General features: G+C 39.6%; 1 protein-coding gene across 7 annotated transcripts in view; it reads right to left on the bottom strand.

The window, feature by feature from the left end:
• CTNND2 (catenin delta 2) overlaps nucleotides 1–24,993 on the bottom strand; it is a 1,172,806-nt gene that overhangs the window by 772,220 nt on the left and 375,593 nt on the right. Inside the window, exon 1 of one of the 7 annotated variants that reach the window (XM_074945031.1) lies at nucleotides 5,195–5,314. The exons of 4 other annotated variants lie outside the window; for them this stretch is intronic. In XM_074945031.1, coding sequence (XP_074801132.1) covers nucleotides 5,195–5,197 — 3 coding nt within the window. In that variant the 5' untranslated portion in view covers nucleotides 5,198–5,314. Of the gene's footprint in view, nucleotides 1–4,552; nucleotides 4,696–4,993; nucleotides 5,149–5,194; nucleotides 5,315–24,993 lie in introns of those variants that run through there. 2 more of the 7 variants (XM_074945032.1, XM_074945034.1) reach the window with 2 other exon arrangements.

Raw genomic sequence — 24,993 nt, 5'->3', positions numbered from 1 at the left:
AAAAGAGCAGTATGTAATGTAATCTCTTCATGTTTATGTTGTTTATATGCATTTTTATGTTGTTTTGCAGATACTAAAAAACAACAGCCATTCTGATATCCTTCACCCACGTGTAACATTTTCAAACAAGCACCTTTGTGCTTTCTTTCATGCTGCCCTCATGCTTGGAGATACTCCCCAGAAACATTCACAAAGCTACCTCATTATCCACCTTCAAATCCCTCCTTAAAACTCTCTTTTGCCATGACTTCTACAAAAAAATTGACAACAGGTATCCTTTTGTCCAGAGCATACTCCCTATCATGGGGTGAGAAAACTTTTTGGCCCAAGGGCCACAACCGGGTGGGGAAATTGCATGTTGGGCCATGAATGTAGGGCTGGGGCAGGGGGTTGGGGTGCAGGAGAGAGTGCAGAGAGTGTGAGAGGGGGTGCGGTGTGCAGGAAGGGGCTCAGGGCAGGGTGGTTGGGGCACAGGAGGGGTGCAGGGTATATGAGGGGGCTCAGGGTGGGGGGTTGGGGTGCAGGAGGGGTGCAGCACGGGGCTCAGGGGCAGGAGTTAGGGGTGCGGGGTGCAGGAGGGGTTTGGGGTGCAGGCTCCAGCCTGGCACCGCTTACCCTGAGCGGCTCCAGGGTGACAATGGCGTGCAGCAGGGCTAAATCAGGATCCCTGCCTGCCCTGGCCCTGCACCACTCCCGGAAGCAGCCGGCACCATGTCCCTACGGCCCCTGTGGAGGTGAGGCAGAGGGCTCCGTGCACTGCCCTCGCCTGCGGATACCTCTCCCAAAGCTCCTATTGGCCACAGTTCCCCGTTCCTGGCCAATGGGAGCTGCCAGGGGCGGTGCCCGCAGGCAAGGGCAGCATGCGGAGCCCTCTGCCCCCCACTCTCCCAGTGGCTGTAGGGACGTGGTGCCGGGCACTTTCAGGAGTGGCACGGGGCCAGGGCAGGCAGGGAGCCTGCCTTAGCCTTGCGGTGCCATGGGGGTGGCAATCCCGTGGGCTGGATCCAAAGCCCTGATGGGCCAGATCCAGCCCGCAGGATGTTGTTTGCCCACCCCTACCCTATCATGTTGAGCAGTACTGTCTTACTGTTTCTTTGTATACCACCATCTGTCTATGTCCATATATTGTCTCTTGTCTTATACTTAGTTGTAAGCTTCTTGGGGCAGCAGCTGTCTTTTGTGTCTGTTTTTGTACAGTGCCTGGCACAATGGGGTCCTGGTTCATGGCTAGGGCTCCTAAGCACTATGGTAATACAAATAAATCATTATCATCAATGATGGGTCAACATCAACATAATCAGACTTCACTTTTTGAGTTGTCTGAGTGACTTCCCTCTCACCTTTGCTTTGGGTATGATTCATCCTTATGAAAGAAGTGGCAGCACTCACAGGGGATGCCTTTCCTGCCACTAGCTGAAGACAAAATTATTTGGGTGAGGCTTTGGGCCTTTCTCCCTGTCAGTAGAAGCAGGCTATGTGAGCCTCTTCATAGTCAGAAAGAGCAGCCCATAACCCACAGGCTAAAACCTTTCTCTCTTCTCAGCAGAATTAGTGATAAACGCCAGCAACCCCCACCTCCTTTGCACTTTCATATGCTCTAGCACACAACAGAAGCTGGGGAGTATCACTTTACAGGAGGTACAAGGAGACCAGAAGCCTGAAGTTTCACAAGAACGATGTCAGTGGGGTAGATCAATATGAGAAGACACTGGCAGGAGATGTGAGGACAAGGAAGGGCTACTTTTAACCAAGCAGGTCTGTAGTATTATGTCCATTTGCAAATGAGTATGTTGAGGTACAGAAAGGTTGTTACTCTACATCACAAAGTAAGTAAATACAGAACAAGGGGTATAATTCCCACATCCTGATTCCTCAAATTGTTTCTTAACAACTACTCCTTGCTCCCTCCGTACAAGCAGGCTATTCAGTTAAAATACAGCTACTCTGCATGCTAGACTGTGTTGTGTACCACTTGCTCATCTCAGCTATTGCTGCTGCCTGTTGAACAAGATATGGGTGTGCACTGGAGCTGAAACAGCAGTGTGCAAATGCCAAAACAGACATATTCCATGTCCTAGACAGAAACCGCATACCCCAGAAATTCTGCATTTAGTATTTACTCCAACCCCAGATTGCAACTGCCCTTATGCAGTACTTGTGTGGTCTGACAAGGAGGGTTGTAATCAATATGCATTTCTTGATTCCACAAACACAACATTTCCCACAGAACCCACTGCTTGCTCCAGAATTGTACATCAGAATCTAAGCTTTCATTTAAACAAATGTTTCTGGCCCTCATAACTCCAAAGAAAACCTTCCAAATGTAAGCCAAGTGAATGCAGTGATATCTGCCAGAGTCAGAGAGAACAAGAAACAACAGCCCAAACTACCTGATGCCTCTTAAAGGGCTGTTAACATTTAAATTGTTATTAGGTTACAAAGTTATCTATTTCTCTGCTGATCAGTTTAGCAGAAGCACTCTATGCTTATTCCCCAGTTTCAAAAGACTTTGCATACCTTCCCAGCTGCCAAAGGCCCCAGTTGTCAAAACCTTCACACTTCCTTCAATAAATTCAACACAAAATTTTGTTTTGTCCCATAATACACTCCCTGTGTACACATATACAGACCTGAATTCATACCTGGTGTAACTCCCTGGAAATCAGTGAAGTAACACAAGGAATAAATTTGGCCCATTATGTCTCCTGTGTGTAGCTGCTTGAATAAATACACATATGCATGCAAAGAACCATGAAGCACCTCTATTCATCAATGCATTTAAAACCTATCAGCAACTTTCAGCCTCTTGAAGTATTTATTTTCCAGTTTCATTAGGATTGCACACACAGCCTCTGACACAGGACCACATGAGTGACCTTATTTCATTGAACAATTTTTTCTCTCGAGTCACAAAATCAGAAATGTAAAACAAGTTTAACTATTGAAATCACTTCATGTTTTGTTCTATCACAGTGTATTTCACAAGTCTCCCCCAAAACTGCCTACTGTTCTTCAGAAAACTAACAAATGTTATTTTTAATTAGAATTTGTGAGTTTCATTTCAGAAACCACCATTAATAAATTATGCTTCATTTATTAATTCAATGAAATAATCCTTGGTGACAGGCATATTTTAAATATATTACAAATATACATTCTGCAACATATAATTGAAAGTATACACTCAGCAAATGATTGATAACCGATGTATATCATATAAGGACTTAACTATTCTCATTAAAATTAGGCTAATGTCTTCTTTGTGGGTACAATAAAACTGATTAGTAGATCTAAAAGAATATTTTAGCAAGGTTTAGATTGACCGGGGTAATGCTTTTAAAACACGGGACCTAGTAAAGCATTTAATTATGACAGTTAAGCTCTTCTCAGATAAAAAGATTTTCCAATCATAATACAATTAATACAACTTTATGTATGTTTAAGAACGAGAAAATCTGAATTAAGATATCTTTCATACCACATACTCTGGAATACATTTTTAAAAACACTTAGCAGAGGATTAAAGCAACTAAGCTATACTGATCTAGGAAATATTTGTCTTTGAGTTTAGCCAACAAATAACCATGCATTTAACAGTTATTTTTATATCAAAAGATGATGCCCTTAAAGACGATATGTTTTATTTGCTGTAGACATTGTTATAGAGAATACACGTATTAATGTAATCTGACAAAGACATTCTACTTGTAAATACTATTAATTCTGTGGTAATACAATCCTGCACTGTATTCAGGCAGAAGTAATTTGACAGCAATTCACTACAAGACAGATCAAACTGTACCTTATCTTTTTGCTACATAAATCACCCTAACTGTAGACAGTTTATCATGTTTATTCTAATTACTTTTTAGAAATTTCGTTTGAATTCATCCATCAATTATATGCCATTAAATAACATGTAACCGTCAAAAAAGAACAGCAATCAGTTTCAGAATAAAACTTGAAAGGCTGGTACGATTTTTAGACAAACTGAGCTGCTGGGATCAATTCATTTATTTAATTTGCTGAACAGTCACTCATATTCCCTGATGACTTCTGCCAGTAGCAGAGAAATCCATGAGGTCATAATCATGCATTATTGTCACTAATCTTCTATAAGTGATTTCAAATCAGTTAAATCATTTGAGTAAAAATGTACCTGCAAAGCTAATAGCTTACAGGCTTTGTTTAATTATATAAAATTCACATGTCATTCTCATCTGTATAATTTAGAATCAGGGAAACATATAAATTACTATGATACACTACAAAGCATTCATTCACAGAGAACTAAGGTTTTCCAGGGTAAAAGTGGAAAGCAACAGGTGCGTAGCTCAAAATATCCAATTATGAAAAGACATTTTGCACTGCAAAGATCATTCAGTTAATTTTTCTGATCTCTCTGTGGAGTTATTGATTTCCTTAGGACATAGCTTTAGACTGATTGAAATGAACAAAACCACAAACATCAAATAAACTGTTATTGTTTGAGTTAGGACAAGAAAATATTCTAGGAACTAAGACACCTTTACTAAAAAGTAACATTACTTACTTGTCTTTATCCAATGTAAAATGTTCAGGGTTTCTTTTTTCTATTTTTATTTCTAAAATTACTGTAAGTTGTTGAAAAAACTATGAGGTAATCACCAGCTAGTTAAACAGTATTCCAACTGTGATGGACTTAGCTAGATAGAAGTGTTATTCGTTCTTAACAAACATTCTTGAATTATTACGATTTTCAAACATTGTTTTGTAGTGAATGACAAAAAGATTATATAACTAGATTAAAGCTATTCACAATTGTCTCATAGATTTTAAGGCCAGAAGGGACCATCATGATCATCTAGTCTGTTCTCCTGCACACCATATTGTCCTTTAGCAAAACTTGTAGTTTTTTTCAAAACACATTCTAGCAATCTAAGTTTCAGGAAAATAGTTTTCTAAACTTTCATCACAATTTTACAAAAGAACTGATTTAGCTTTAACTTTTTACCTTTGTTGTACAATTCGTAAATTAACTCTCCTTAATCACTTCCAAAAAAATCAGTCTAGGCAAACAAGACTAATCAACAAAGCTGAAGAGAGAGTTTTCCCTCCTTTCCAAAGCAGCAGTTCAGGCAGATCTAGTCAATTCCCGCCCCCCCATCACTTAAAAAAGAAACTTAAAAGATTTTAAATGGAGAATGCTGTTTACCATCCTGAACACTCAGAAAACCAAAAAACAGCACTGCCTTCTTTTGGTTTCATCATTCTAGCATTTACAGTAAAATGAAACAGAAAATGATATTCATTAGAGCTACCACAAGCCCAGTGGTTGCAGTCTTAAAACAGAAAAGAATGGAGTTCAGTCAGGCACAAAGGTCTCCATGGCAACAGTGAATTTAGACCCCCATTGGCATTATTTATGCAACATTTCATCACAAAAGGACCCTCCCACTAGCCTAGCTGGCATATTCTACAGTTTTCCAATCTCTCTTCCTTTTTCCTTTAATTCGTATCTGGCCCTTAAGCTATTTGTATCTCAACATAAATATCCCACAGTGTTGTGAAATAAATTCAACCTGTCTTTCAGCTTTGTTGTGCTATATTTCAAAGACAGCAAGTGCATTTTAAATCCTGTAGAGTTTACATTTAAAAACCTTTCTACTTTTATATCAAAGATCCATAGTTTGCCAACAAAAATAAATTTTGACTGTTTAAATACAGTATTTTCTGCTTGTATTTCATTAAATTCTTCCTAAATATGTGACTAGACATTGAAAAACAGTTTAGAAAAAGCAGTATTGGCAAAAGTGCAAAGCAGATGCCACGTTATTAAACTACTGGCCTGTGCCCATTTCCCAATGATAATTTTTCATCTGTGTTTGCCGTATAGAAATCTAATTTAACATTTATGTATTTTTATTTTGCTTTTTGCAGCTATGAGAAGGGCCATATATTTGATTTACATTCACATTATAGTGGAAGTTAACAGAAAATGAAAATGCATAATAAAACAACTTTCTATGCTATCGCAACTCAAACAAGTCTTTTTGTGAATTTATTATCATTTCCCTTTTTACCTTAATACCTAGTTTTACTGTATGACTTTAATAGACGGTTCAAAATAAAAACTTTTATAATTTTTGCTCTGACAAACTTAGATAGAGGTAAATGTAAAAAGTGAGTGTAAGAGATAAAAGCAGATTAAGGGTTAAGGCCTTCTTTCCTTCTGTATTTAAAACTCTAGGGTCCCAACATTGCAAATGTTTATGTACCCAAGTAACTTTATGCATGTGAGTAGTTCCATTAACTCAATGAAATTACTTATGTGCATTAATGTTTGTTGGGTTCAACAATGTTTTTGGCTCCCCAATAAGAAAAATATAATATCAATGATGGATAACTTCATATTAAATCATTCTAGCCATGGATATTCCTGTAAATAGCTGACTTACTGTATTTTTCTGTGCTGAAAACCTTTAGTTACACATGTAATTCCACTAAAATCAATAAGAGTAATATGTAAATAATAATGTTTGCATAAATAAAGGATTGATTCTGAAAATCCTAATTAATTAACAAATAGATCATCTGAATATTCAGAGGAAAATACTTTTTGGCTACTTTTTTAATGTAAGCAAAATGCTTTTTGGGAAATCTTTGTCTCTCTCCCCTTCCCTCCCCAGAGAATGAGGAAGATAAATAGATACAGCGAGGGCCGGCTCCAGGAACCAGCGAACCAAGCAGGAGCCTGAGGCAGCAGGACGTCGGGCTCTGGGGCGGCAATCAGCCCTCGGCGGCGGCAGCGGCGGGAATTTGGAGGCCGCCCCGTCACTCCGCCTCCATGTTCGGTGGGCAGGATTCCGCCTCCCCGTTCTGCAGCAAGGTTTCTTTTCCCCCCGCTTGGGGCAGCAAAAACGCTGGAGCCGGCCCTGGATACAGACGTTACACATATACACATGTAGGGTATCTCTACACTACAGAGCTGGGGATGTGATTCCCACCTCGTGTAGACATACTCACACTGGATCTCATCCAGTTAGTGCGTTAATATTTGTAGTGTAGCTGTGGTAGCACACGGAGCGGCAAGCGGTGAGTGAGTGGCATGGGCTAGCCATGCCAAGCATGGAGGCACGACGTTCAGGTGGGTTTGTACTTGGGGTGTATAGCCTATATAAAGGAGAAATCAGGTTCTGGCCTACGTTGGTGTAAGTGTAGAGGAATATGGGAAACGAGGTTGCTATTGTGAGAAAAGTTTGACATAAGCTGGAGACAGGAAAATGGGAACATTTAGGTTAGCAAGTACATGACCCAAGGTTATACTGTGGCTATCCTTCGGTTATAACTGTTTTTTAATTAGTGTTTTTAAGAATTGTGAATGTTTTATTAAAATGCTATCTATATTGATAGTATGGGAAGGACATTAGTATAGATGTTAAGCTCAGCAATGTGCAATGTGAAGAACCAATAAGGTGTCAGAAATGTGATTATGGTAGGTTCAAGGTTAATTAGTATTATAAAAGATTATAAAAGGAGTACTTTTGTTAAAACTGGGGGAGATCCAATTAATATCAAAAGGATATGTTAAGTTCCAAGATTATGAGGCTGCACTTCACTCTGTTGTCAGTAGATTGATTGCCCATATTTTATCTTTGAGGATAAGTATAATTGTAGTATTGTGTAAGCAGTAACTGGATGCCTGTTTCCTTAACTGCTATTTTTTCTTTTGAACAACGTTTGGTTTTATTATTCAACGTGTTACCTAGTGATCCTCTACTAAATAATTTTTCCGTAGCTGACCGAGAAGCTCGAACCTGAAAACTAATTTGGGATTTATGGCACCTTTAGCTGTAACAACTTAATATTAAATGGGAACATTTCACCATAAAAGTAACAAAAGATTACAGGTGGCTAGCCCTTGCCTCCCTTCCCACTGCCCATGCTATTGTGGCTACACTATTTTTAGTATGCTAGCTCGATGAGAGCTAACATGAGTATGTCTGCACAAACTGGGAATCACACCCCTGTCTCATCATGTAAATTTAGCCTTAAAGTGGGCCAGCTCTTTAGCTGGTGTAAATCAGTGCAGATCCATTGACTTTATGGATCTGTCCCAAATAGATGTATGTATTCGAATATGATTTTATCATTCTTGTGAGAGCTAGGGATGGGCACTTTTTTTATTTGTTTTATAAATCAAAATAAAATAAAATTATTATATCCATTTTAATTCACAAATTAATGTGTTTATGCACTGGAGAGGAATTAATATTAGTCTGCACTAATATTAACATTAAATAACTAAAGTAATACTGAAAAGAATACTGATCTTTTGTTACATTTTAGTACATTAAAAAAACCAAACTTTATATTCAATCCAGACCAAAAGAAAACAAGACTTTATGCATACCAAAGTACAGTTCTCCCTTTTTTGAAGAGCAATAACCAAAGATCTAACATCCTATACTTCTGTTTATCATTAGTGATTGGAAGTTGTAACATTTTAAACAGAAATTATAGCAGGTTGCTCTTTAAATGTCATAGTGAAGCTAGAGGACAGTTTTGCTAGCTTTTACAGGATACACTGTGTGCATGTCATAAGGAGGGAGCGAGATTTCAGTGTCTGAACAGAATGGGCTGACTCAGCTTTTAATCGCCAGACTTCATTCATCCATACTCCCTATGGTAGAGGTAAAGTGCAGTAATAATGATCACCTAATGGGGGAAGAGAGAAAGCTGGAAGCAAAAAAAGAACCCACACAATCACTTTCGGAAAGTCAGCTGGTTTTAGTATAAAAAACTGCTTTTGTGTATCTGCTATGAGCAGTGCCAGTGATCCAAAAAGGCCACAATCAACGTATTGTCCCAGCAAAATGATCGTAATGAAAATACAATTAGTAATAGAAGTTTTAAGATTTCAGTATCTGTTTCACGACACTGGGGAGGGGACGAGTGCTTTATAAGATTTTTTCTTTTATGAATTAAGTTACATATTTATTAGTTTCCCTATAGCTTTGCCAAGCCACTGGCTTGTTTCAAAGAAAACAATAGCAGATTTTACCTTTATTTTCCTTTCCTGTTTAGGAGGTACTGAAGATTATTATTTCTGATAAATAAAAGGCCATGAAATGGCAGTCTAATGAGCAAAATCTACTCCACATGAAATAATGTCTCCAAAGGATAATTAAGTACACATTACTCAAAGTATCTTATTTCACTGAGATGTTGTGACTGACCCTCCAGTTAGTATTTCAATACACTAATAGATGCCTTTGTCTCAGGAAGGTTCTACATCAATACATAAAAACACAGGAACTGTATTTTTTATGTATATTACAGCAGCGTCCAAAATTTACGAGATGTATATAGTCCCCACATGTAAAAGAATATAAACTGAGAAATTAAATTTAATGTGTTTATTGAATACAAATGAACAATATACTCCAGTTAGTGAGATAAATGCAAAATCACATAAAATAAGGACTCATATGATTGTATTAAACTATTTTGTTTGTTACATAATCCTGAACCTTTTTCAGTTAAATATTTTGAAAGTCATAACAAGTGCTATTGTAGCTATTTAATGGAAGTTAGGCAAGACTATTCCAAACTAAATTGTTAATGAATGAAAAAAGTAGGAAACTCTGTTTTTTCCCAAATGTTTTAGTGTTGAGGTATGTTCTGTTGCTCTGATACAGAGAGGTTCTTAAGCACTTAAAGTTGAACTCGTGTTTAAGTGCTTTGCTGAATTGGGACCTGCTTCATATTGAGGAAGGCAAGCTATAAGAAAATAAACAGGAGGAGGCGGGAGTGTGCTTTGTAACATACTTTGGATCTTGGCTTCCCTGCACTTCTCATTCAAACAAAACTCCAGTTAAATGAAAGTTTTAGTTGAGAAGGGAGTGCAGAGTGCAGGTGTAACAAGGAATATCAGGACTAATTATGTACAATTACTCTCCTTCCTGTGCTTCAGTTTAATTCTTTACTGACCCACAGCCCAGATTTCCATCTTTTCAGGGAGACTCAAAAAGCATTATATGCAGTTCTTTGGTCTGTGCTATACAGGAGGTCAGGATGGATGCTCACAATGGTCCTTTCTGGCCTTGGAATCTATGAAATGCAGGGTCAAGCTATTTTAAACCCTGAATGATACACACATACAACAGCTGTTAGATAACTATTATCGTCTTCAGTGTATTCTTCCTGTACCGACTGTTTACATAGTGACTTTTTTTCTTACATCTGGATCTCAATTTTGGGTTTTCAGTTTAACATTCACAGTCTTCTGTTTTAGCATGACAGAAACACACACACTTTCCCCAGGCAGTGTGTTTTTTACTTTCTTTTTTCAGAATTTGAATAAAAAATGTCATGTGTCAAAGTCCATATCCACTGCCATCCACCAATTTAATGGATGGGAAACTTGACTGGATCTGCAAGATGCCAGACAGCTTTAGGATAAAAGGGGGAGTTAGGCCCATCCACCCCCAGGCATTTGCTGCCCATTGGCTGGCCAGACAGATGTGAGCCAATTAGCTCTTATTTCCCACAGTAATTTATTTAAACCCTGGGGCGGAGTTTCTCAGGTCTCTTGCCACATTTTTACTTGAACACTCTCCCTACAGTTTAGTATAGGAACTGTGTTGTTAGATTGCTGTGACTGGGCTCGGACTGATTACTTGTTTAAGGGTCAGGAAGGAATTTTTTTGCCATCAGGACAAATTGTCTGTGGCCTAGCGTTTTGTTGTTTTTTTTGGGGGGGGGGGGCTCTATGGTGCTGTGAGGAAGGCACAGTTAAGTTAAACAGTTATAGGAATTAAGGGGTTAGTGTTAGGAATTTATGAATATTAGTTTGTCTCAACTTACAGCCAGTGTCCATGGCAGATAAAAGGCCAAAGAGTCAGTGACGAGAAAACTAGAGACATGGGATTTTGCTGGTGGACCTCAGGTCAATGGGAAAAAGAAGGAGACCTGAAGTCCTTGTAGACCAGGATCCCTCTTTGGTATTTTCTGTCCCCATTGGAGGAGAAGGTGAGAGGATTGAGTTGAGCAAACTGAATCCTAGAGTAGGCAGTGGAGAGTCTACCCTGAGTTATGGGCTATATGACAGAAGCAATGTAAACCCTGCAGTGGACCCAAATATGTCTGATATGGAGAGATGGGCAGACAGCACCCCACTCCAATGTTAAATTTTAATAAGATGCAGCCTGTCACTTAAAATCCATGCCTGTATCTGTCCTCCTTTACTTGTGTGTACTGATCAATGACTTCAGCCTTTTCAGTAAACAGAAATGTCTGGACTGTAAATCCTTTGAGTTAGCAGCACTAAGTCCAGTGCTAATGGGTGACGTGTTCTCTTCAGCTTGTCTGGTCAGTCAATGGAACTTAGGCACATGATGAATTCATGTGGTGAACAAAGATGAGAAAACTCACATGCTTACAGTTCAGCACTTGCTTAAGTGCTTTGATCGTGGCTTCTATACTGGCTTCAAGGAGCTACTGAGCCAGCTTAGTAACTACTAGTATCTCCTTCTGGGCACTTATAGCTGTGCCCCTGCTCTGCAGTTTGTGCAGAGGCAGACACAAAGATGTTTTCAAAATAATCTTGCTTTTTCATTGCTTCTCTCCATTTCCTTGGACCTAATGTCCCCTCCCCCACAACATACATAAACCCACCATCAACACAACTGCAATATAAAATCAGGTGTATTGTATCAGTTCAAGCCTTTGTCACAATTCCCATTCTATTTACCCAAGTTTTAATCTAAAGATTTGAAAAACAATTTACTTTTGTGTTTAACACTGTGCAAGTCCATTCTATAAGCTCTGTATATATCTTTCAATAATTTCGCATCCAGGACAAACTCAGTTCAGTTGAAATCCTATAAATAGGGAATTTAGTTCCCTGATAATAAAGAAAGATGTTTTTCAATGTCTGAATAACTAGTCATCTGTGGCTTTTCTTTCAGTGAACTTTGTATGTCACTGTCTTTGGGTTTAATCACTTAAACAGTAATAAGGAAAAGTATATAAATTAACCAGTCTGAATCTCCTAACAACTTCTGGCTGCTAAAAGGGCTGTCAATACACTTTTCAAACACTCCCCAGTTCTAGTTAGCTTTATAAATAATATCTGAAAGTTTTAAAATCAAAATAAGCACATCCTTGGCAGGTTGTACGGTGGGAAGTGCCTGCCATGGCTCAGTGTTCTTGGGCATAAAGTAAAAGAGTGGATATGTATAATAAAACCGTTAGGCTGAGATTTTCAAAAATGCTCAGCGCTGGTCTCTCACTCTGCTGCTATTGAAGACAAGAGTAAAACTCTCTCTCACTTCAGTGGGTGTGGAATGAGACCAAGACTGAATGATTTTCAAATTCCCATTCATAAATGCGAACTAGTTTGCAGGGAATTATATATAGTGGGTAACTGTGGTTTTGTCTCAGTTCTCAGACCAAGAAATCTATTTGGTAGAGTTGGTCAGAAAACGTTAACAAAATTTTCAAACACGTATTGATCATTTGGCAGATTTTTAGCCAGCTGTATTACTTGGTGATTTCTACTTTATTCTTACTCTTACCCTATGTACAACCTTTCACAACAGATGAAAAGTGCTAGAACCTGTGAGCTCTAAAGAAGAAAAAAATGCACTCTATATTCTCATACATCACCTCTCCCCTCAGAATCCTTTTTTCCAAAACCTATCCTGTGTTTATCATGATAGCCAAGCACTTTCTTCCAATTGCCTTGTGTGCCTCCATTTATCGTTTTAAATGTGTTTTATATGAAGCAAATTATGACAATTTTGCTTTGAGATACAGATAGATATGCTAATCTGTTCATTTACAATGCACTCTAGATTTCTCCTTACTGCCTCTAGCCAGCTTCACTTTCAGAACTGGTACTCCGGAGGCAACGCATCTTGCCAGTGATTGACAGGAGGTGAGTTCTCCAGAGCACCACACAGCAGTTGTCGGACCAACAGAAGTGACCAGAAGGGGCATATCACAGTGAAAATGGCAAGCTGTCAGCATGATGAAACAGGAAGACATACTACAGATGAGTGAATTAGGAGTGTGCAAGGTGTGACAATCCTGCTAAATGCACGGCAGCTGAAACCTCTGTATAACATATACAGTGTAATCTTTGCTTGGTAAGTAAACTGCTCACTAATTTCCAGCCACTGCACTATCATACTATCCCAGTAGTGCAGGTTAGTAATTTTCATTTTTATCCTGCATTGCAAAGCGTTAATTCAGGGTTATAGTTTTGACCCAGACCTCGACTTTCTTGTGATTCTTGGGTTCCATCCCTTTCATATTTTCACTGCTTTACTCTGTGTTCCCTTGCCAGTTTATGCCCACCCCTAGTTTGTTAACTCTTGCTTAGCAACACCCACTTTTCCTCCCAGTTTTGAGCTCTCACTTTGCTGACCTTAGTGATCTTATGTGAGAGAATGGAGGAGGGGCTGCAGACCTGCTTACTTCCCCTCTGCCACCGCTGCTGCTTTGCAAGTGTTTTGGGCATTATATTTTATTAGAAGAGCTTTCTGGCTGAACTGGTAGCCCATTTCTTAGCACAGTTATGATGCCGTCTCTTCTGGGACTTCTGCATTTTGCTCAGATGTTGACTCACAATAATTTCAGGAAATTTTGCACTTGCAATACAATTCCATGCTCAGTATCATACTGGCTGGTCTTCTGAACATCTTATTCAAGAGCCCTTACATGTGGCCAAGGGTCATCATTCAGTGGAGTGGGATCAGGGCCAGATTTTCTCCCCTTGCTTTGGACCCTTTGCACCACATAGGCAGTGCAAAATGTAAAATCTGGCCCTAACTGGTCAGCTGAGAATGCCCCTGGTGTGGGAATTCTTTAGTAAAAGTGCAAGTGTAACACCGACAGACCCCAGTCGTCGGCGGGTAGTATTGAGCCACAGACCTCTGGAGCTTAGTGCATGAGCCTCTACCTCATGAGCTAAAAGCCAACTGCTTGTTAGCTAAAGCTGTAGAGCAGACTCATTCTCTCTCTCTCTCTCTCTCCCCGTGATCTCAGTGCCACTGGATGGGACAGAACACCACACCCAGAAGGTGTGCGGGTTACACAAGCTCCTGTGCCAACTGCCATCCATGCCTTGGCGTTAGGCATGTGTCAAGGTTGGGCTGAGCACTCCTGTACTTCATCAGTTCTCAACTGGCACATGGGTCCTTGGAGATCATAGCCATTTAGCATAAATTAAAGCTGCTCCTAGGCTGCTCTGACCCCTGGGCTAGGACAGCTGGAGAACAAAGTAACCATAATAGGCTCCCTGAATATCCTTGTGCTGAGTAGATCTTGATGCAGGAGAGAATCTGGGCCAATCAGTCTCATGTCAATGGTGATTATGCCTCACATCAAATAATTGCTGTACATTCCAATGGCCGACCCATTAGAGGGTTGCTGCACTGACCCCAACTGCCCTTCCACACCCAAACAAAATAAAACAAAACAAAAACCTATCTTCCTGGTTGCAAATCCACAGGGCCATTTGGTTGTGGCAGATGGTCACCTCTTCAACATGGTTTTAAAAAACAAACCCACTCAGATCACAAACACTCCTATTGCCATAGATCAAGTGGGAATCAGTTCAGCAGACAAAATGTTTTTTCATGAACAACCAGACAGGCAAGAATGTGTCTGACATTTTCAGAAGAACTTAAGAGTATCCAACTGCCATTAGGCCCACTTGACTAACCTAGCCTTTATTCAGGATTAAAGTAGGAAAATCTCCCTTAACCTGGGAAAATTTGTAATATAGGAAGAGCAAAATAGGCAACCCAATTATCCCAGTCAGTTTTACAGAGCATGGATTTTTCAAGTTGTAACTAAACTGATCTGAGACGCTTTTAGTATGGGAGTGAAAGACAGTCCTTTAGTCCTTGTAACCCATGATTTTTCTGCAGGATCTGTATGAGCTAGGCTACTAAGGACCTGATCTTGCTGTCTTCTCTCAGACAAACTCCCATTGACAAACATACAGGGGGGTGGGGGTGGTGGAGGGATGATTTCTCAAATCACCACACAGAGTGTTTATTCACCCTGCACTCTGTCAAACTGTACTTCATGGTGGCACCTTCCATGCCTCCTCAAAGCAAGCGTGGGGGGAGGCTGCAGGTAGATCTACATGTAGGCATATCCACCACCTGTTTTCTCACAGACGGACAGTACAGTATATACATAAGCTTCTGCAGTCCTAAAGCAGTGAATCTCACCTCTCATCTTCCTGCAGCACTGTTTCTGGGGCGTAAGCAGAGGGCAAGGGTGGAGATTGGACAGCTAGCTCGATTCACTATTAAAGGCAACTAAAGGATGGTGCAGTATTACCTTTTCCACTCTGGCTGAAGGAAAATCACCTCTGGAAAGGGGTCTCAGGAGCAATCACTTCCATGAGTGCCCCCAGTGGAGTTGGGTTATGAGGTAACGAGGAAGCAAATGTGTGACTGAATACATCTCTAATTAGTATTTTGTTGATATTTTTTTTATCTCCAAAAGACAAGAACACTGGAGTAATGTATTACTTTTTCAGGGATAACTGCAGCTGCTGTTAGGGCTGACAAGGACCATCCATTGCTGATCTAAGTGACAGAGTAATTTTCTTAGAATTAATTTGCTTCTTTTTGCCAGGCACTTCACTATTAATGTCATGATTAATTATAAATCTGTGTTGCAAAGACACAGAATTCCATGTCAATGTTCCTTGTAATTCCTGTATGCATAAAATAAAACCAGCAATTTTTTTACATACTTAAGAGCACATTTCTATAATCCTAAAGCCTCATAAAAAAAAAGTTTTCCTGCAAGAGTTTTCTAGGAGTAACATGCTGGTCCTGAAAACAGTTGCATGCTATATGTATGGAGTACATACAAAAGGGTTATCCGTATGTGGTAGAATTATGTACTTGAAATGTATTTGGCAAGCAGTGTGTAAGCCACACCTGTTCCAATCAAAGGAGAGTGAGTTTACCTGCTTGAATGTGTCTCCAATGTAAATTAGGCAAGGTGTGATCAAAGAGAGAGAGAAGCATGTTTATATAAAAGGTAAACAAAGCCATCAAGATAACAAGGGGGGAGGTACCAGCATGAAGTCTACAATCACATAGTGTGTTGTCCCTCCAGGAGAAAAGGAATTTCATCTGAGAATACACTTCTATAAAGACAGGGAATCTGAACCTCAAATGACATACAATTGAATCAACTGATTATATACAATATTAGTGTACTGTGAGAGTATACAGAGTGAGGAATAGAGTGAGTATAGAGTGTAGTATAGAGTATAGAGTGAGTATATAGAGTATATAGAGTGAGGAAGTCTTTTATGGAAGTCTGTGACACTGGTGATTAATACCATTGTGAATTATATACACTAACACTATATGAGGAATTATGGATACTCACTGATATTGTGCTATAAAGTCTGTGACCAAAGGGAGGAAAAGGTTTTCTCCCAGACAGGAGAGAAGGAGGCTACCTACCTGTCTCTAATGTAAATTAAGTAGTGTTGAATCAAAACAATGGAAGCTCCATTTGCATATAAATCAGCAGGGGGATGCGAAGTCCACTGGAAGGGAAGAACACCAGGAAGCCTTCCTGACTTTTGAAACAGACACAATGAACTTTGGGGTGATATAAGTGCAGGAGGGCAAAAAAAAGTTTGACTTGTCCATCCCTTGGGGGATTCATGGGGCTAGAGCTCTTGAAATCACAAAATGTTAGAAACTTTAGCTGTGGAGGCTGAAGTCTCTGGGAACTGAGTATAGGTGAGAAACCTGCTTAGGCAAATATTGTAAATTGCTGAAGTGAAGTTTTATTCTTAGAAGCATATTTTACTTTTGTTTGGTTATAACCATTTCTGTCCTTACTCCTTTTACCTTGTATCACTTAAACTGTGATTTTAAGTTTAATAAACTTGTTTTACTTTTACTATAAACCAGTTTAGTGTTGTGACTGAAATAAGAATGTTTGTCAAACACCATTTAAATGAATGAGGTTTTGTCAGAAGCTGGAATGGGTGACAGGGGATGGATCACTCAATTTCCTGTTTTGTTCATTCCCTCTGTGGCACCTGGCACTGGCCACGGTTGGAAGACAGGATACTGGGCTAGATGGAACTTTGGTCTGACCCAGTATGGCCGTTCTTATGAGCTGCAGTGTATTAACTTAATAATGTCTGTGAGTGTTCCAGAAGAGGGATGGACACTACAGCGACAGACTGTTTGGGGGAAGTTCAGGACTTGTGTGTGTGTGTGTGGGGGGGGTGTTGGGGTCACTCTGCAAACAGTAAATGGGTGGTGGAAGGTAGGATGTGACCTGCATGCTTATATAAGAACACAAGAATGGCCATACTGGGTAGGACCAAAGGTCCGTCTAGCACAGTATCCTGTCTTCCAACAGTGGCCAGTGCCAGGTGCCCCAGAGGGATTGAACAGAACAGGTAATCATCAATTGATCCATCCCCTGTTGCCCATTTCCAGCTTCTGGCAAACAGAGACTAGGGACACTATCCCTGCCCATCCTGCCTAATAGCCATTGATGGACCTATCCTTCGTGAATTTATCTAGTTATTTTTTGAACCACGTTATAGTCTTGGCCTTCACAATATCCTCTGGCAACAAGTTCCACAGGTTGACTGTGTGTTGTGTGAAGATATAATTCCTTTTGTTTGTTTAAAACCTGCTGCCTATAAAATATGCTGGCTGTTGGTATGTGGGCTGAGAGTCATAGCATTTAAGGCACCCAGAGTTACAGGGCAGGCAGTGACAGAACCTCTTACTGGCCTGGGTGGAACCCCAAAATGTCACAACCCACTTGTGTCTGCAGTCCCCAGTTTCAGAACTACTCTCTCTGGACTGCTAATATTTTGACAAAAATTCGGAAAATGGCTGGAAACTCAAGTGAAAAGATAAAACTGTGGCCATGATGCTCAAGGAGGAAATGAAAAGGACTTGCAAATTCAGAGATGAATCCTGAGTTTCAAATCCAAATCATTGCTAGCTGAGTGGGATAAATATAGAAGGACAAAGCTCCAGCAGTTTTTTTTCTTTATAGGCTCTAGAAGTGACTCCTCCCAGTTTATTTTGAGGCCTGTGATGGCAAAGAGAGAGCATATCTGTGTGATCGACTGTCAACAACGCTTCTCTGGATGATGTTTTGACTAGCCAATCATCTAAATAAGTGCAGAGAAAGATCTTCTGTCTCTTGATATGTGCAGCACCTATGGATAGGTACTTTGTAAGGACCCCGGGAATGGCACAAAATACAAAAGGAAGGATGTTGTATTGATAGTCATTCTTCTCCACTGTAAGACGTAGGTATTTTCAATGGTATGGCCTTAAGGAACTCTTTAAAACAAAGCTGCAAAACAGTCCTCAAAGAAAGGGTAGGGATTATGGATGCTAGAGACAACATATGGAATTGAAACTTCCTGATAAATGAGTTTAGTTTCCTGAGGATGCAACTCTGTCTTTTTTTTTTTTTGAATAAGTATCACTTGAATAAAAACTTTTCCTCCTATATTCATGTGGAACTCCCTTTATAGCCCCTGATCTTAGAAAGGAGAGAACCTCTGATTCTCATGGGATGGATCCCTGAAAAGGACAGGAATAGGTGGAACTGGAAGGAAGATGGGTTTTAAATTGGATGGCATAGCTACTTATAACAATCTCTAGAATCCAACTGTCCAAAGTTATAGTTTGCCATTTGTGTTAGAATTAGCACAAGGGGTCTCCAAAGCGCATAAGGGAGGCACTGGTTATGATTGGGTTGCATCTATCCATCCCCATGTAAGACTTGAGACTGTGATGGCGGCCCAGAGGAAGACATGACAGAAGATTTATCTGTACTCTGGGGCTTAAAAGGCTTCTTTCTTAGCTGTTGCTACTGCTGTTGCTGTGGAGGTGTTGATAATTTCTTCTCTGATAGAGAGAAGATGAGAAGGAGGATGAAGGGTACTGTCTTCTTAAAAGTTGGAACACTCCTAAAGATCTGACCATGGATTTAATATTCTTCATCCTCTCTAGAATCTTGTCCATCTTGGAACTAAAAACCCCATCCCCTGTGAATAGGAGATCTAAAAGTGATGGAGTTCTGGGTGGAGACAGGAGTGGAGATATCCTTATTTCTTCCATCCTTCTTCTTTTGTGTGGGGGAGGACTGTCCATATGGATAGGGGCTGTAATTGGACCCAATAACCTATGAGATAAAGATGGATCCAAGTGGTGAATCTGTGCCATCACTATTATTGATTGAGGCATTGCCACAGTGCTGACAGGCTGATCTGAGTTAGTTGGATCCTTCTTTTTAGCCTAGAACTCAGGTCTTTATCTTAACTGTAGAATCCAGTAATTTAGGATTTGAAGCACCTGGATCCAGGGGATGTGTCTTGGGACTGGCCACAATCTTTTCTGAACTCCAGTTCCTTACATACCATTCAATTAGATGGATCTGGGAGCTCTCTCTCTCATGAATTGGCTCTAGACAAAGAAGCCAGCAACAATGAGGACTCTCCATTTTTAGATTTTGGATCCTTTCTTGGATCCACAGAGCTCTTAGAACTTGGCACTGAAGTAGACAATTTTTATATTATTTGAAATAAAGGAAATGTTCAATTGTTTTCTTTGATGTTAAGGTACTTTCCAAAAGATAATGCCATGTGTGAAGAAAATACAGATTTCTGCAATGGCACAAGTGAAGATGCAATTTCTGCAAAGATTCAATAAAAACTGAAAAAGAAAGCTGGGAAACTGGACAATACAGCTGCATATGCTGCTGACAATGCTTTGATAAACTACAGAATGAATCATTCCTCCTTCACCATTATGAAAGCTACTCAGGCCAGCTGTCTGTAACCCATCATCAGGTGTCATTTATTGTACAATATGTACAAGCATCCATGCAAACTTCTCATCTATGGTGCTGAAGGTTTATAACAGCCAAATGTTTCAGTGGGTTTTCAGTCTTAGTAAAGAGTTCAATGATGAAGGGAATGTTGTGATTCTTCAGAATAATCATTCAGTAGCTTCCTGTATCATATTCCAATCTGAGAAGCTGTCACTTCTTCCAGCCAAACTGGTTTTTGAACAAATGGAAGGCTGTTGAGTCTGACTTTGTGTCATAAGGCAAAGAAGAAACACCCTTTTATGTGAAAATTCATCTCGGACCAGGAATAAGGGCTTGCTGATAACAACAGCTTTTTTTCTTCCAGAGTGTAAAATGATTGGCTTGCCTAGTTATATAAGCCTAGTAACCACATCAATCAAAAGTGCTTGAAAGTGAAGCCACCCACAGTACTGAAGAGTATGATGAGATACTGAAGATGAGAAGAAGTATGAAGTTGTGGCTGAAAATAGGGTTTTTATATTTCAAGTTAATCACAATATGAAGAAGCCAAGAGCTCTAGACCAAAAAGAGCCTGTCAGAAGGAACTGAGGTCTATGAAAGGAATCAACTATATTTGGCAACATACTTCATCTGAGGTCTGATAACTCAAATTCTTGTCACAGTCCTTGAATTAAGAAAATCAATCAGACTTGAAGTTGTGGTGGTACCAGTAAAGGCAGCCAAAGTTTAGCTTAACAGGGAGGACCTGTACAATCAATTCTGCCTGTTGTGTGATGTTTTACCAATGCTGCTGAAACTGGACATTAATCAAACAGACGTAAAATGGATTGAGTTGTTCAGGAAATGTGGGAATCCAAACCTTCTGAAGATGTGTCTTGTCCATATCAGTACACAATGTTCCTGTGGAGAGAATATTTCCTACATGATGCAGCTGAAGACTGATGAGAGGATGAGGGTGGAGAAGAACTCTGTAGGAGAGCAAAATTTTATTTTAAACTGAACTACAAAATGGGCGGGTTGACTTCTATAATTTTGTAACAAAAAGCAATTCCTTAAAATAAGTCTTCAAAAAGGGTCCAAAAGTATTTCTTTAAGAACACAAGATAGTTTAGGGCTTCTCTTTGACAGTTTAAATGGTCTGTGCCTCTTGAAAATGGCGTTTTTCTTTTAATGTTAGAAATGTGTTATTAATCCCTGGCCACCCACACAATGGTTTTCATATTTCTGATATTTATTTTGATACAAATATCTTTTGAGGGTTTGATGTTGAGTAAGTTAATCAAAAGGTTAACTCTATGCACCTCCATACAGTTTACATTATTTTCAGTGCTGTCAACCAGTTATTAACAAACTTTAAAGTTAAATTAAACTGAATATTTTGTAACTTGAATTATTCAGTCTTGTTCTTATGTCTCCTGTTTGAGAATCTGTAAACCAAGAATAGGAAAATGACACAAAGTGGTATACAGTTGAGTAGATTCTTCAGGGCAAAGTAGGGGAGGTGACAAGAGCAGAAAGGTAAATGGGAGCCAGATTGTGCAGGGCCTTGAAGACAAATACATGGTATCTGTGTGTGATGCAGAGGGCAAGAGGAAGCCAGTGAAATGATTCAAAGTGGGGCTGCAAAGAACATAGTTTCAATGATGATCATTTTGTCCAGACTGAAGGAGATGTGGTGAGGTGAATGTCACAGAGAAGGCTGCAATATCCGAGCTAAGAGAGAACCTGAATGTGGTTCTTTGTGGTGAAAATGGATGGATTTTGAAGATGATGTTGAGTAGAACAGTCAAGACTTACTGACATCAGTCAGTCCTCTTGGGGCTGCAACTGTTCTTTTTCCAAACACTCTACAATACCCATTTTTCCCCCCTCAGGCTTCTAGTGTGGTAGTAGGCTGAGGGATACAGCACATAAACAAGAGGTGCCATCTTTATTAGTGTGTAATTATTAGTTAAGGTTATGTGAGTCTATTATATAGGATGCATGATTTTTATATTGGTTGTTTTTAATCATTGTGAAAGGTTCCAGTGAAATTGATGGGTGAGTGTTACTAATCAAAATAAACCAACACAATCAGTTTGGGGGAAGAAAAAGCAAGAGCCCAAGAAGTCAAAGTGAAACCAAGGAAGGTCAGCTCAGGAAGGACAGCAGAGTTGCTGCCTCTGATAGAAAAAAGAGGGAGGCAGTCATTAATGACTGTGTTTTCAAATGCTTGTGGGTGGCATGAAGATCACATGCCTATCCTGATATACAAATATTTACTATAGAGAGCAGTGATATCAAGTATTAAAGTAGCTAAAACAATTTCAAAGCTGTTTTAGGTGGAACCACTGTTGATTGACTGTTACCGAGTTTGAAAAATCCATCATTTCAAATTTAACTATGAATACACTGATTTGATTTTTTATTTTTTTAAAATACACAGCACACATGTGTCTCATAAATCCTGTTTTGTGTCAGGGATGCTGGCATTTCCTAAACCAGGAAAATGGTAGGCGCACAGAACTGAATGTTTAATATACATAGTCTAAAAGGTGATTTGCATGACTTTTTAAAAACTGATTCTGCCAAAAAAGCAGGCAAAATGTCATGCACCATAAGAAAAAGCAGTTATTCTTTAACTAATGACGAATAAATTAATTAACTTCAAAAGTAAAGCTTTTGCTAACATATTGCTTCAGTCAGCCATGCATTCATTCTAATAACCTACTTACCAATGCTATGAAATGGATACCAAAAAATACCAAAAAATAATCATCTGGAGCCTTCATGGATTTGTTACACAGGTTTCTTTTCAGTCGGTACCCGGATATGCTTTCGATGAGACATGAAGAGTTTGAACAATGCATTTCCCTTTGACTGCCTAATTGAAATCTGTGCAATGCCTGGGAGGGAACAATGGCTTAGGAAGCGTCAAGAAACAAAGCCGACTCTTTCCATAGGTTCAAGAGAGCACTAAAAAGGAGCAGTGCCTGTGAAGCTGGCGAGCACACCACCACCCAGAGAGCTGCAGCCTGCCAGGTAAGTGGGTATTCAGCCCCTAACCAGAGAGTAAGTATGCTGCAACTGACAGCACAATCTAGCTATACAGAACACTTATAAAGTGCAGCTATCCTCATTTTATAGATGGGGAAAGAATCAGAAAGTTGCAGAGGGACAGATTTTCAGAGGTCTTTATGAGCCTAAAGATGCAGATAGGCACTTAAAAATCCCACTAAGTGCCTAAGTAAACTGGGCTCTTAAATCTTATTTCAACTGATGAGATTAGGCACCTTATCTGCTTGGGCACTTTTGAAAATCACACTAGTTTCCAATCTGCATCTACAGGCGCCTAAAGACCTTTGAAAATCTGGCCCAGAGTGACTTGCCCTGGGTCTCAAAGCAAGTCTGGCACAGTGGGGACTAGAGTCTATAGTCTCCTGACTTCCAGTTCCATTCTGCAACACTCCCAGACTACACACTGCCTTCCATGGACTAGGGGGACAATCTTCTTTTTTTAGAGCAGCAACATGTGCTTGGCAGCATGCCATGAACTATCCTGCCCTACAGAATCATTCTTGTTCTGTACCGGGAGCTGGCGCTGCTCCACCACCCTTCCCCTACCCCCAAGCTTCTTGTATATCTCAGATAAGAGGAACAGGAGTAGGAGGAGAAGGATTTTGCCCTATATACATCCTCACGTGCAAAATACATATTTATGATGGCTTTATGTGACATACTAAGGAAGAGTGTTCTGTTCATAATTTGGCTTGTGCTGTACTTGCAGCCTTAAACCTGGTTTTGAGTTTTAAACACAAAATATACAGGCAAAGCTTTGAACAAGTAGTATTTCTATCATTTGGCTATCCCTCAATACGAGGATGATTTCTGCCGGGGGCGGGGGGGGAGGAGGGCGGAGGGAGAATCACTAATGAGAAGTACAATGGCCAAAGAGTCCAGTTCCTGCTCTACAGGTTTTTCCACATATGTGATAGGTGCTTGCTTGGAAAGCACACAAAGTATTTGTACAACATACTTACAATTACAATATTTTGAGCATATATATTTTACAGACTACATAGGTGGAAACTGTGTAATGACCACCATATAGCCGGTGAGGAGTTTTTTTTTTTTTAATCTTTTATAATGACAATTGTTAGTATAACTGAAGACTTAGAGTTACATTGTATGATCCTATGTAAGACCTCAAATTAACCTGCATTAAAAATGTGCCCCAGAGGAATGAAGGGAATGGGGGATATTTCCTAGGTTGTAGCTATTTCTGTAAAAAATCCAAGCCCATTAATGAGTCCCTGCTCCCACCTCCCACCCCCAGTTTGTGTGACCTTATAAAAATAAGGGGCCAAACTCTTTCCTGACTCATGCCTTATGAAATCTCATTGAAATCATTAGTGTTGCACAGACATAAATCAGGGTGCCCTTTCCTGCTGAGGAAAAGAGACTGCCAATTAGGTATGTTTACTGAATGGTCTACCTGTTTTGGAGAATGACCTAATCAGGAGAAACTACCAGCAGAGTTACTGTGCAGTGCATGGAGAAGGTAAATAGGTTTTCTCTCAACTATGAGAAAAGTTGTAAGTATTGGGACTGTCATTTATACGACAGATCATGCTGTCACTCTATAAAAGATATCATAAGGGATGTTTCCTTGTATTTCTTGAGCATTATTTTATAAGACTTTTTTTTCTTAATGAATAGGAAGGACATGCCCATTCCACATCTATAAATAAAAGAAAACAAGAACATGTTTTTTTAGGGCTGTCAATTAATTTCAGTTAATGCATGTGATTAACTCAAAACAAATTCACTCGATTAAAAAGTAGTCATTAATAATCACCATTTTAATCACACTGTTAAACAATAACAGAATACCAATTTAAATTTATTATAAATATTTTTGGATGTTTTTCTACATTTTCACTGATAAACAAAAGAAATACTATTTGTCTATTCACCTCATACAAGTCCACTCAGTCCTACTAATTGTTCAGCCAATCACGAAGACAAACAAGTTTGTTTACATTTATGAGAGACAATGCTACCCGCTTATTTACGATGTCACCTGAAAGGGAGAACTGGCGTTCGCATGGTACTGTTGTAGCTGGCATTGCAAGGTATTTACGTGGCAGGTGTGCTAAA

This window comes from Natator depressus, chromosome 2, assembly GCF_965152275.1.
Source record: "Natator depressus isolate rNatDep1 chromosome 2, rNatDep2.hap1, whole genome shotgun sequence".
NCBI classification, from domain to species: Eukaryota; Metazoa; Chordata; order Testudines; family Cheloniidae; genus Natator; species Natator depressus.
This window is presented reverse-complemented; position numbering and strand designations above follow the sequence as displayed.